At 42.8% G+C, this 13,518-nt stretch overlaps 1 protein-coding gene across 1 annotated transcript in view; it reads right to left on the bottom strand.

Annotated features, from left to right (window-relative positions):
- Positions 1-13,518, bottom strand: part of LOC119197673 (oxysterol-binding protein-related protein 10-like) — a 34,824-nt gene that overhangs the window by 17,165 nt on the left and 4,141 nt on the right. Inside the window, exons 2-6 of the mRNA XM_037454191.2 lie at positions 12,147-12,325; positions 8,338-8,417; positions 3,046-3,138; positions 2,398-2,743; positions 1,048-1,166 (exon numbers count right to left, since the gene is read on the bottom strand). Of these exons, the coding sequence (XP_037310088.2) occupies positions 1,048-1,166; positions 2,398-2,743; positions 3,046-3,138; positions 8,338-8,417; positions 12,147-12,325 (817 nt within the window). The remainder of the gene's footprint in view (positions 1-1,047; positions 1,167-2,397; positions 2,744-3,045; positions 3,139-8,337; positions 8,418-12,146; positions 12,326-13,518) is intronic.

Below are 13,518 nucleotides of genomic sequence, written 5' to 3'. Positions count from 1 at the left end.
TACGTTTTGATTAGTTTGAGCTTTGAAAAGCTTCGCTCAGCAACTGTGACAGGGAGAGTCAGTGCAATACGAAGCAATCCATAGATTGGGATATACCTCTTGAAGCTGATTGTTATGCAAAAACTTTAATGATAACATAAAAAACAAATAACAGAAACGGTAACAGAAACTTGGGGCGGCCCGCGGACGAGTACCGAATACGACCCACCGGCGGTCCGTGCGGACATTATGAGCGCGAGTACATGTGGGCAGCCGGCCGCCCGGTGACCGCTAGCAACGGTCCTCACGAGACAAAGTTTGGGGACCCCTGATTTAAAACATTGTCTTAGCTGAGAGAGACGCGCGAGCATCATCCCGCTGTCTCTTCTTTCTTCTTTTTTCCGCCCCCGACTCTTGATGCCTTTTCGAAGCCGTTTCAAAGCTGTCTGCCACATTTGAGATTTGAGGCATAATGGAACAAACCACTGGGAGGTGGGGGGGGGGGGGGGGGGGGGGCGCACAGGAGGTTCCCCTTTTTCTCCACTAATTTGGTCTAGGCCTATTACTTTTTGACTTTGTATTGAATTTGCATATTAGCATGCTTTAGACATATTTTATTTGTTATTTATACTAGTAGCCTACTGTGATGATTTTTCACGTCCCAGATTTTTTGGTGCCCCCCCAGGCACTTGGTGCCCTACGCGCAGCGCGTGATGTGCGTGTGCGGAGCGCCGGCACTGTTTCTGGGTTCAGGAAATGATACATGAGAATTTAGCTTTTTTATTTTAGACTACTGAAAAAATTAAATCAAATATAAAATTACTTTTGTGTGAAATATTTCATATGAGAGTTTACACAATAAGCTGTTTTGATGAATGTGCATGTGAACAGCTACGTAATTAACTTTGGTCACTGAAGTCAATGCATCGGCAAGCAGGAAGAACAACGTACAGAACTGTGTATTAAAATGTTTTCACAGCGAGTAGAATTATGTTGACCACGTACATTTCTGCTCCGATTTGCATAATGATCAAGGAGCTGTACGATGAAGTACTGTGGTTGGATTACCTCAGAGGGGTCCTTGTGTGTTGGTGTGGAAGAAGGCCGGGTAGAGGAGGAGAGAGGCGTTTGGACGCCATTATTCACCTGCTTCACAGCAAGAGACCTGGACCATCCGGCGGTACTATCTGCAGCGAAAGGGAAATATCAATAGCATCAACAGCAGAACTCAGCTTATTCTGTGGGGAACTCCCTATGAACACTTCCCAATGCACCTCCCTGCCATGCTGATTCAAGAGTGGTCATGGCGCTTCTGGCAACTTCTTGCCGTACTCATTAAAGAATTACTTTGCAAATTAGTTCAAGTATTTGTACTCAGGATCAAAGGGTTGACGATGAACAATCATAAAGAGTCATCTTTTTGGAGAGTGCGGACCCATCTGATTTAATGACCTTTTGAAAATGTATTAAAGCCTCCAAATGCAACCCGATACAACTCAATTTAGTCAAATTTACTGACTGACATTGAAATAACAACTAATGATAATTTAGTTTATTTGAAAATGACAACCCCCCCGCCAAAATAAACACCAAATTAGTGCAAATGAAAATGTTTCTACTTTTAAATCCCTTTATTATTAACCCTTTCTTCACTTCACTCCAATTCAATTTTTAAAAACCCTGTTAGGATGAAGAGTTTTGATTAGATCGAGGACTTCATTCAATAAGAACTCAGATGACATAGAACACATTGAGAATTAATTGACTGGTTTGTCTTTATCGCTTGTAATAGTGTCATACTGGACATTGAATTTATAGGTGCACACTTTACGTTTACCAGAGAAAATACATACTGTTTATATACTGTAAGTCAATTTTATCATTTTACCACCAGTTATGAAAAAAACAAGAACCAGTCCGTCAGGTCTGTAAAGCTAACAACAATCAGAAGTCATGTCATGCTGCCTGACTTTACCATACAAAGCTGAAATCCAGAAGGTTCTGGTGATAACTCGAGACAGAGAACATTTTGGAGGGCTTCGCTGGCTTTCAGCCAAAATTGGTCACGGCTTCTTGGCTTCAAATTTGCACACTTCAAACACCGATAAAGAATCTCTGGGAAGGGATATTTTTTGTGTTAGATGGATTCCTTCCAGCGTTGAGCCCATTGACACAAAACATTTTACTGTCATTCACCCTGGGAACAAACATCGACTCATGTGCAATGTGCAGAGATCCTCACAAAGTACTGGAACCTGCTCACAATAGACCACTGGGAGTCATTTCTCTGTAATTGGGTTAAGGGGCTCTCGTGGTGAAGCCGCCTCACGACGGGGGTTCCCTCAGACAACGTGTGCAGGTCAAACACATAAAGAGACTCATTCTGTCGGATGTCTCAAAGGACACCGCTCAACCCACCTGCGTGTTCACGGCCCGGACTCTGGCTCTGGACGTGGTTGTGGACGCCGGCTCGCGTCCCACTGTTGCTGCCGTCTTTGGGACTCTCGCGGAAGCTGTGGGTGGAGCCTTGGCTGCTGGACCTGAGGCCACCGGGCTCCACCTGGTTCACACCGGAGCTGCAGCGCTGACCGCGCGTCTCGCTCAAAGCAGCCGAACCGGGGCTGAGGCTCGCACTGGGGGCGTGGTTTTGGTTCTGGTTCTGGTTCTGGTTGAGGGCCTGGACAACATTGTGCTGAAGCATACTGAGGCACTCCCCCAGGCAACTCAGAGTTGCTGCAGAGGTGGCTTTAAAAATGAGTAGGTCCTTGATCAATGGGGAGGGGAAAGAGAGAAAGGAAAGAAGGTGAGGGAGGAGTGAGAATCCAACACAAAGTATTATACCCAGAACATGTGTAGAAGGCTCCACCCAGAACCCTCTCTAAGAGGTTCTAACATTTCTATCGTCTAATGGTCCCACCCATAGACGTCTCTTTCTAAAGGTGCTAACGAGAACCCACTCAAAGGGATGTACCTGAAACAAAATGTATATTTCATAGGTTTCATCCAGAACCAACCAGGGTGTCTCATTGCTTGCTCATTCCGTCCACACAACACGTGGCACTTTACCTCGTCCAGAGAAGATAGGGGTCCGACTCGTGGGGGTAGGGACTCGATGGAGTTGACCAGGCTCTTCTGCGGATCGTCGGCCTGGATCATCACCTACACACAAAGAACCAAATTGTAAACAAAGAGAAACCGTTTGTCCGACGGGGAAACGGGTCGACTTGTAACCTCTGCTGCCAAACAGCAGCGACAGCTTTACCAGCCACGTCAAAGCTGTGCCACAAGATACCGTCGGGATGGGGTGACTGACACCGCATGATCCTGGCACGCCCTTCAGTGCGGGAGAGTCTGTGACACCCTCTGCAGTTGAAACGTTTTGATGTAAAGGAGTTTCACACTCCCAGCCCTGAATGTTTAAGAAATGATTAAAGATTAAAGCACGTGGGCAGGAAGCATTTCAATGGAGAGAGAAAGGGAGTTAAAGGGTGATAAAACACACAGGGACAAGAGGAGAGTGTGACAATGTTTGACTTCTTCTGGATAACGAAGGAGAACAAAGGGAAGAGGAAAGAGACTTAGGACGATGAGAATTTCTCTGTGACCTCCGGAGGTAATTAGTATAGTCGCTGTTATTACAGAGCAGAGCCACTGGGACATCTCAGCTTGTTTAATGAGTGTGTGAGATGAGCTGTGATGAATGTCTCTCGCATACGCACTCAGTTCAACAGTAGCTACAGCTCCTTCCTCTATCCTTTTCCCACAGTCTTCAAGCATCAGTACCTCTGGTCTCCGGTCTTTGGGGCTCAGTCAGACACATGGCGTGTAAACATGGAAACGCTGCCATCAGTGCAGTGCAAAACCAGCGGTTGAAGCAGAGTTTGGCATTTCGTCCAATACATTTGATACATGTACATTCTGATTTTTTTTAGGCAACCCAAAATACAGCATTGAAGTAATAATATCCGCAGATGGATGAGAACAAATGATCGACTGTCCACTCGAAATACAATCGCTGCAATAGATTGCAACTAAACTTTAAAAGCACAGACATCGATTTAACTTTATTTATATCAAATTAAATCATTTTATTAAACCAGGAACATAGTACCTTTTTTTTTGCAAATGTGATGGGATTAACAACGCTACAAAAAAACAAACAAAAATCTGCCTAATTACATTTCGGTATTCTTCTAAAAAGTTTTTAAAATATTAATAATGTTTGGCTTTTCTACTTTCTACACAGCTTGCTCCTTCCTTTATTGCTGTGACGATAATCTGTTTGGGACATTTCACAGCATGCCTTGGGGGCAGATTTTAATCTGGTCTACTGGGGCTGCTATCTGTGAGTAACCCGCTGTTCCTTCCAAATTCAGCTGATGTTTCTCAGTAGGTCTTATAAAAAATATATATTATTTATATCATGGTGCATCCCGTATTAACCAGCAACATTTTCCTCTGGGCGGAGGAATCTTCCTATTTGGAAACCCTCTCAGAATATTATAGAATCCTCATAAATAAACCAAAAGGGGTTTTGCAGTTCGGAAACAATGACTACTGTTACGTTTTGCATATATATACCAAGATGCAGCTATTAGGGATTCACCACCTTCTTTCCATGCGCTGTCTATCACTCACTCCGACACTCTCACACATACAAGCACACCCAGCGCTCAGATCGTGCCTCACCCGCACACGTGTCTCTCTCAGGGGAGGGTGAGTCATCGGTGCTTGCTGATGAAATGGCGAGAGAAGAGCTATTAGAAAATAGAATGCTATCACAGTTGAAATCATGCAAGCACACACACACACACACACACACACACAAAAAGCCTCCCAACACAATATACTCTTACTTTGATTACTGTTTGGGTCTATAAGCCATGAAGATGCAGTGCATACACTTAGAAGAGGCGTTTAGAGGCACCTCCAGGTGACTGGGTGTTTGAGCAGTGATGCTGGGCCAAACACACAATAACCATTGAAAATCTTCTTTGAGACTAGAATACACAGTCATGTTTGTGTGGCATTACTCGTCCAGATAAAAAAAAATATTTTTACGTGGTTCATGTGCACATCCTTGAGCCCCAACATGAATCTGTATGTATCTGTATTTTTTGTTATCTCCGGATATATACATTTTTTACTCTAAAGAAAAATGGTAATCTGCCTGCAACAGTTTAGTAACTACAACAAAATATATTTACAGTGTATCAGTTAAATTACAGCAATCCCACATGGATGAGTCATATAATAAATACAGTGAGAAACAAGTTTAATGTGATCTCACACCAGTCTATCATATACCAGTTAAATATAGTAATGCCTGCTGTGGTGCTCCTAGCACAAAGGACAAAAATGACACATCGTGGCGTCAAGGCTACGCAGGTATTTTGCTGTGGTCGGTTGTTCACCTTTGGGTTTTTGTGACATGACTGCCACAAATTTGATATGAAATGAGTTCAAAATGTATTACATTTCCTCCTCACCGTTGTTTGTTGTCTGTTCCATTGTGGACACTCGTTTCCTTCTTGCTTCTTCACAGCATATTTATTTTGCACTGAGGAACGTGTGAAGCATAAGAGCCTTTTGTGGAGGCCTGGGCATATGGTGTCCCACTGGAGTATAGACAATGCGTATTGCTTCCTAGTTGTATTTCATAATCTGTAAGTATCATCATCCCGCGTTCAGCCATGTATGAACGATATTTGGCCGGTGATTGCTAAGATGCCGCTTATAAATAAAGGGCTGTCTGGTAAAGAAGTCTCATATAAGTCAATCATCAACATTTGCTGGAAAAAAAGCACATTGACCCATCACATACATGCAGGCGCACGTTGAGATTCCAGTGGAACATAAACACTGAGTTCCTGCTCTGCTTCTGCCAATCCCCTTGTTGCACACAGCAAAATCTCAACTGTTGACTCCTCCAGTTCCTAAATGGTGGACTGAGCTCCACCATGACATCAGGACAGCAGAAAGCCTGAACACCTTACGATGCAAACTAAGATCACACCTGTACTGACTATACCTTGAATAGGTATCACTTTAATATTGCTTAAGATGGCACATACCTATAGAACTTAGTAGTTTGGCTTTGTTGAAGAAATTGTACCTTGTAGATTCTTATTGTTCTGGATCTGTACCCTTGTTGGTTTAAATGCACTTATTGTGAGTCGCTTTGGATAAAAGCGTCTATGAAATATAATGTAATCATGTCATCTGATAAGCATTAAAAGGTATTTTGTATCACAATTGTAACCAGATATGCTTAAACCTGATTACATTTAAGGTAAAACGTCTTCAGTGTCCACGTTGAAGTCCAGTAGCTCGGTCTGAAAGGTGCTGAGCTAAGCCTCCAGAGGCTGCTGTTTGGGCTACGCTTTGAGCTACGTCTATAGAGAGGTCCCGCCGCTTCTGCTAGACCACAATAGCACCATATTTTTGGGAAGTCGGTGGGTTAAAATCTTTTACCTTGGGCGCCAGCGGAGTGCTGAGTGCCAGCAGCTGCAAAGACTCAGCTAGATGTCTACCAGTGTGACAGATGGCGAACCAAATGGAACATTTGTTGTGTATTTTTATGTCTTAATGAGACACTTTGTCCTATTGTCGCAACTCAAGCACATCTGACCGGCCATACTCCAGCCCCCACGTGTGTATTATCCACTATTATTGTGTGGGAGCGGGCTCTCCGCTGCGTGCCACAGAGAGGGCAGACTTGCAGCTGGCTCAAATCCCTTCATATAAAAAGTGTGCTTCCCACGCCTCATGAGCCTTTTCCTTCTATTTCAGCGCTGTGTAACAAAGCGGATCACGTTGTAATGGGAGAGGAAAATGAGACGATCACATCCTCTCTCTCACTAGGCAACGTCTTCCACCAGACACAGCCGGAGAGTCCAAATGTTGCTGGAGGAATTAGGGAGGATTTATTGCTTTATAATGGTAATGGTATATTAGCTACAGTAACAGTTTGGACCTGATCCAAAACTGCACAAGCCGGAAAAGAAGATGCAGCAATGCATCTTTGAGATGGATTTCACTAGAAAACTACTACTACTGTTGGTTTAAAGCAGTAAAACCAACTATGCAGATGTTCTTAGTGACACAAAAATGACCGATGCCAGATGCCTTTGACAGTGGAAACGGACCTATTCCAGTATTAAATTAACCCTTTATTTCAGTCAACCAATAATGCTGCTGTACTCATGTACTAAAAGGAGTTGTGGGGTCAAATATAATAACAGGTTTGGGCTTCTGCTAAAAAAATTAATTAAAAATGATTTACTACTCTTTTTTGGCAAACTGTAAAAAAGCAAAATACAGTTTCAGACTAGATCTTTGAGATTTGATACATCATTTCATAACTCTAAATTAAGTTATGTATAAGACAGGTCACAAGTACATGCCTTAATCGTTGGGGTGGTAGATATAGAAATGGATAGATGTATACAGATATATGATTGGATATACAGTATAGATAGATCATAAATGTATTGATAGAAATTACGCTGCAGCTTTGTGTCCATATTAGGACTTGTCCCAACAGTCATTACTGACCACAGGCGTCAAATCAAAGCAGAAAAGAGAGGTTTTGTGGGAAGTAGAAATCACGCAAACACAGCTGTACAAATGGACAACCGATTCTCCATCGCTCAGGTCCAAAAGTCTGGAGAATATACGAAGCGTCCACATCCACCAACGCAAACAAATGCCATCAGCGATTTATTTTACGCTGCTTGAGCAGATGAACTGATGACGACAACTTCTGCAACAACAAAAAAAAAACGACCCCAGCCCTTTAAACCAACCAAGACGTGCAGATGTTATTATGCTCTTAGATTTGCTGTGTTTTGAAAGGACAGGAATGATGCTGCTGTTTGGAGGCTTTCAGCAGTGAGATGGAGCCGAGCCACAAATTGTGTAATCTAGCATCAAAGCACACAGCTCGTGTGTGTTTCTGTAAGTTGTCCGTTTAGAACAGACAAAAATGCTTTTATCTTTTAATGTCACAGCAGACATCATTACCTAGAGTAAGCATTACCTTTAAATGTACCTGAAAGTGCAAAATGGCGGCCTGGAAGAACACACCATTAGTGACATCACCGGCTAGTGGTTCAGCTGTTTGGGAACAGAGGAGTAAAGCAGCACTGAAATGTTGAATAAGATGAACCGTGCTGTAAGGAGCCACTGAACTGGGGCATATAGTGAATGGAAATATAGTCTGGCTCCATTATATCTGTAAACCTCTCTCTGTAATTTAGAACAGCTTTGATCCATGAAGGAGGCACAGGTGAGAAGAGGACTGTGTGTGTGGGTGAGTGCCTGTGTGTGTGTGTGTGTGTGTGAGTGTGTGAATACCTTGGCGCTGCTTTCGGAGTGGCGTCGGGTACACAGCTGGAGCTGAGTCATCCACAACTCTTGCTCCTGGGCGTCTCTCGCTAACAGGAAGAAAGAAAAGCAGAGGCCCATCATCAAGAGAACTCCTAACCTCCTGTATAGTGGAACTCCCCCTACATGGCTTCACTAAACTACAGATTGCATTGGATTGGATGACATTTGACAGTGTGTAATAGCAATAACTAGTAACATTAGCTAAATGCGACTCCTCGGTTATTGATAGTTTGAGTTTTGAGTAGATGTAGAAATGGCTCCAGGGTCCCAAAGAGAGTCAAGAGGCAACAAAGTTACAGAGAGTCAGATACATTTAATGACATGTCATTTAACTGAGGCTTTATACTTACATTGCATTATAACCCATGCGTTACGTTTTACCTGGGGAGCAATTAAGGGTTAGGTCAGGGTCCCATCAACATGGCCCATGGGGCAACTGGGATTCAAACCACTAACCTCGTGGCACCCAGCGCATCACACTACTCCATGCGCCACCATCACACTCGAGAGGAACCTCTCAACCTGCGAGTCAGAAACGGCACTTGAGCTGAGGAGCGGGGCTACTTTATCTCCAGCTAAATGAGAAAGTTGAACCAAGCTTGTTGCAGCTGGGATCTACCAGCCATGAAACAAGCCTGGAGCAACAGGACCTTAACCACAGTGCAATCAAATCGCTTATAGTCACCGAAGGTATGGTGGAAGTAATGCGTATTTTTTACCATCTTAACGGATCTACCAGTACGTACAGAACGAGTCGAACTATACACACAGCCGTGTGCATACACAGTGTAACGCCACCTTCTCCCTTGCAAATATGAGCCGAATCCATTTGCCTGTCTGACGTAACACAAAACCTGTTCTACGATTACAATTATGTTATTAGCTTGCTGGTTCCAGTAAACACTGAAATCTCTAAAGTTAACTTCTCCACATAGAAAAGTTATTCGGACAAACTTTCACAAAACATATTAGGTGGTTGGGAATATTGTTTGGGAGCTCTGTGTGTGAACAGAAAAAAAAACCTTTTGTCAAGTATAGTCGTGGTTTTCATTTGGCGATGTGCAGCTGGTCCCCTTAGAGATGGGAACTGAGACATTTCAAAGAGGGAAACCGACAAATGTTGTAGCACTTGGCATTAGGCCTTTGGGCTGCAATGGGATTGTTTCTGGCTCTTCTCTCCACCTGCTCACCTGTTCACCTCCATCCTCCCTCATCAGCCCTGCAGTGGCAGCACATCTCCACCTGCTCCTGGCCTATTGATTCATGCCGTTGCACTCGGCTTCTGAACTTCAACCCTGAAAATTGCACTGTGAATTCTGAAGCCTGAACCCATTGAGGTAAAAGTAGTGGTTCTTCCCGCCTGATCGATCCTCCCAGTCTGCATTATACATCATGCATTCTAGTCAAGGTGTCGTACCATCCCGTTTTCTGTGAATGAAGCTTGTTTCAAAAGAAAATCATTTTTAACTAAGATTGAAAGATGTTTTCCGAACTGCTTTGGTCACAAACGCAATTATTGCGCGAAAAAAACAAAATCCATATCCCTTGAGAACAAGGCTGATCTCTTTCCCTTGTCTTGCTGTTTGTGCACCACTGTTGCCACTAGAAATAGTAACGCATGGGTTGAAGCAAGTATTGCGCAAGTTCCAGCTCATCCCCTGAGAGTTTGATTGGCAGATGTTTTTTCTAATTACCAGCCAGGTATTGTTTTTATGTGCCTGCCTTTTTCCTTACAGTCTCAAATGATGTTGAAGTACACAAATGAGCCATGGGATCATTTTCTTTTCCGGCCACATGTTATGCAGGCTAGCAGAAACTGGTGAATATTAGTGCTGTCAAACGATTTAAATATTTAATCACGATTAATTACATTTATGTCATAGTTAACTCAAAATGAATCACAATTAATCCAAAGATGTTATCCATTCTAAATATCCCTTCATTTATTTTTTACTTTCAGCCAGCTACTCAAACAGAAAAGAATGTTGACATTTTCAGGCAACAGTCATCCACCCCACCACCCCAGAAAAAAGAAAAATATATATATGTTTTTTGTTTTTTTAAGAAAATCTCGCAATAAAAAATGTATTGACGTCGTTAAAATGGGTTTGCGTTGACACCGTTAATAGCTGACTGACAGCACTCTGAATATCCTTCTTTGACACGCCAGTGCTTCATAAGACCTTTAGCTATTTTAACTTCACATCAGGCCTCAGGCTTTTCCCCGGGCTCATATTTGTTGCTACCATGGACCTTTTTTTCCTCAGGTTCAGCACATTCTCTGCCATGTCACTTTCATATCGTTCTAACATTTAACTCGGCTACTAAGATACAACTCTGGCATTAACAAAGGCCAAACCTGCCTCTCGGATGGAACAGATTGTAATGATGTGCTTGAGAGGTGAATTAAAGATCTCACAAAGAAGTCTAGAGGAGCCAAATGCAAAAGCTTTATGAAGTTACACAGAAGAGTAGGGCTAAAAATATCTGATCTGACTGGAGCACGGCTTTGTCAAAAAGCCATCATTGTGAGAAGACAGCGAGGGGAGTGTGAACAGGAAATTACAGCTCTCACTTATGGAGATTGGCAATTCACACAACTCTGAGCCACAGGAATACTGTGACCCCTGCAGACAGCCAATCACGCAGTATTCTTCATGTGTCAGACACACACACACACACACACACACAGACCTCAATCAATGCTGTATTTGGTCTGCTCTGCATTTTACTTTTCTGATTATTGCATAGAAATCAGTTTTCTTAGTGGGCACTTTATTTTTTTGCAGGCTCATTCACGATCTCATTCAGTTCATGAAGACAAACAATGCACTTTGTGGATTCATTTCATTTAATTAATTTCATTTCCATTATTCGTGCTGCTGTAGCGTTTTCTTATAGCAAATCATTTTTGATAATACATCTATGCTATGAATCCTTTACATAGAATCATTTTCATGTACTAGTATGTACCTACCTCAAAGATTTTGTCTCCATGTACACTGTGTAAACAGATTTTGCTGACAATATTTAACTGTGTTAAAATGTATCTTTTAGACACATGACAAGCTAACAGGGTACTGTAGCACTGCTTCATCGCTCACTCCAGTGCGTCTTCAAGTACATTTCTGACCGGATGGCACCTTCATACTGAATTGTGTATTATTATATTAAACTGTAATCACATTTACTATTACTGTCATCATAAACCAACATGACCCTTTCCTAAAGTCTCTGCTCTCCCTCCCCACAGAAGCTTCTGTGGATGGTGGTTGTCCCTGCTGTGGTCCTGCCGTACACCTGGATTACTACTCGCAACTCCATTTTTAGGAATTTAATGTATGTACATCTTTTGCATTATTCATTCTGTACACATGAGATCCATTGTAGTCTCTCCATCCCAAGAGAGGGATCCCTCCTCTGACGTTCTCCATAACCTTTATTCCCTTTTTCCCCATGGAAGGGTTTTCATATTTTGGGGAGTTTTTCCTGTGCCAATGTGAGGGTTCCGGGACAGAGGATGTTGCATGTGTACAGACTGTAAAGCATTGAATTGAATACTATGCTTGATCTCGGAGAAGAACTTCTGTGTGACACTTTTCTTTTTCATCTATCAAGGAGCAAAGCTGAAACTTTTATTGGGATGCTGCGGGTCGGGTTCCCATGACAACAAAAGAGTGGGAAAGACAGCAGCATTGCTGAGTTTTAGAATTCCCATTTCAGGACATTTTACAAATATCACTTTTGGCCCAAGACATAAACAGCCATTATTTTACCTCTTAGTTTGTAGGCGTCCCCAGAAGTGGATCGAATCATGAACATGTAGGGATACTCGTCGCAGGAGACCACCATTGCTCCAAGAAGAGGCACAGATCCTCTGGGAGGTCGCTGGCCTTTACTGAGTTCATTCAGATGATATTGGAGCTGGCCAACCTCTGGATCCAGTACGAAATATCTGCAGCAGGAAAAAGTGAGGGAGACATAAATACACCTTCAAAAGAAGAAACATGAAAGAGTAAAGACAAGATGGTTGGTACAGAGAGGCCTTAGAGCAGTGCCTCCAAAACTGGTTCTGTCAGGGCCCACTTTGAGAATTTAGGGACATTGTAGGACCCCCAAACTCCAATAAAAGAACTTCACAATAAGAACCATCAGTAGTATATGACACAAAAAGGGTTGAATATATCACTTTTCTGCCAGTTGAATAGGTGCTTTGATCAATTATTTGTTATTATCTTACTCACTTGGGTTTGCACTTAATGTAAGTGAGTACCGTACAGTTTCGCTTGACTCAAATGAATTGTATCTTGGTTCATTTTACTTTTTTTCAAATAAGTATAGACACAAATACTTCTACTATAGAACCGGTTTCAGTTGCAACCGTTGAAGTTGTGATAACATAAAGTTTAACCATATGCACATGATATTCTTCTTTCAATTTCAACCTTCAGTGTATTATCTTGGCTAAAACCCCTTAAATACAAGAGGAATATGATCAAATTGGAGGGTTGTGCATCGAGCCACCAACGAGTATCTGGAGCACCTGGGCCGGGGGGGTTAGGGGACCGCCTTCCTTTCTCCCTGCTGACAGAAGCGTCCTACCACCTGTTTGTTGAGTGCTGCAGACTGGCGGGCCTGGTTTAAGGGCCTAGGAGAACCCTCCTCTTCCCCCCCCCCCTCTTTGTAGATATTTGGGGTCTGAAGTGCCTTCTGTGTCAGTCGGGGAGGACGCTCTGGTCGTACATTCATGATTTTTGTTAACCATGGCCTAGTTTTGTTGTTTTTTTCCTTAGAAAAATTAACGAAATCCTTCTCAATCAACATGCAGCATTGCTCAGTCAGCATTCTCCACGGGTGATAAGAGGTAGGACAAATCGTATTCCATCTCAAACTGGAGGTCATATGCAAGCTGTGGAGTGATTTTACCCTTGAGTCTTTAATACAGTCATGAAGCAGTATCTGAAAGCACTGAGAACATCTGACAGAAAGGGGGGGGGGGGGGGGGTGGGCAACTGAAGCTGGGGATGGATGGATGAAGAGAGCAACAGTGCTACAGGAGTAGAGAAGAAAAGAGGTTTACTATAAGACAAGAATGAGAAGAGAAGGGCCACTATGAATAATTTAAATCTATTTTCATACAGCAATCTG

The sequence above is a fragment of the Pungitius pungitius genome, chromosome 11 (assembly GCF_949316345.1).
Source record: "Pungitius pungitius chromosome 11, fPunPun2.1, whole genome shotgun sequence".
Lineage (NCBI taxonomy): Eukaryota > Metazoa > Chordata > Actinopteri > Perciformes > Gasterosteidae > Pungitius > Pungitius pungitius.
The sequence above is the reverse complement of the archived record's forward strand: the minus strand, read 5'-3'. Positions and strand labels throughout refer to the sequence as shown.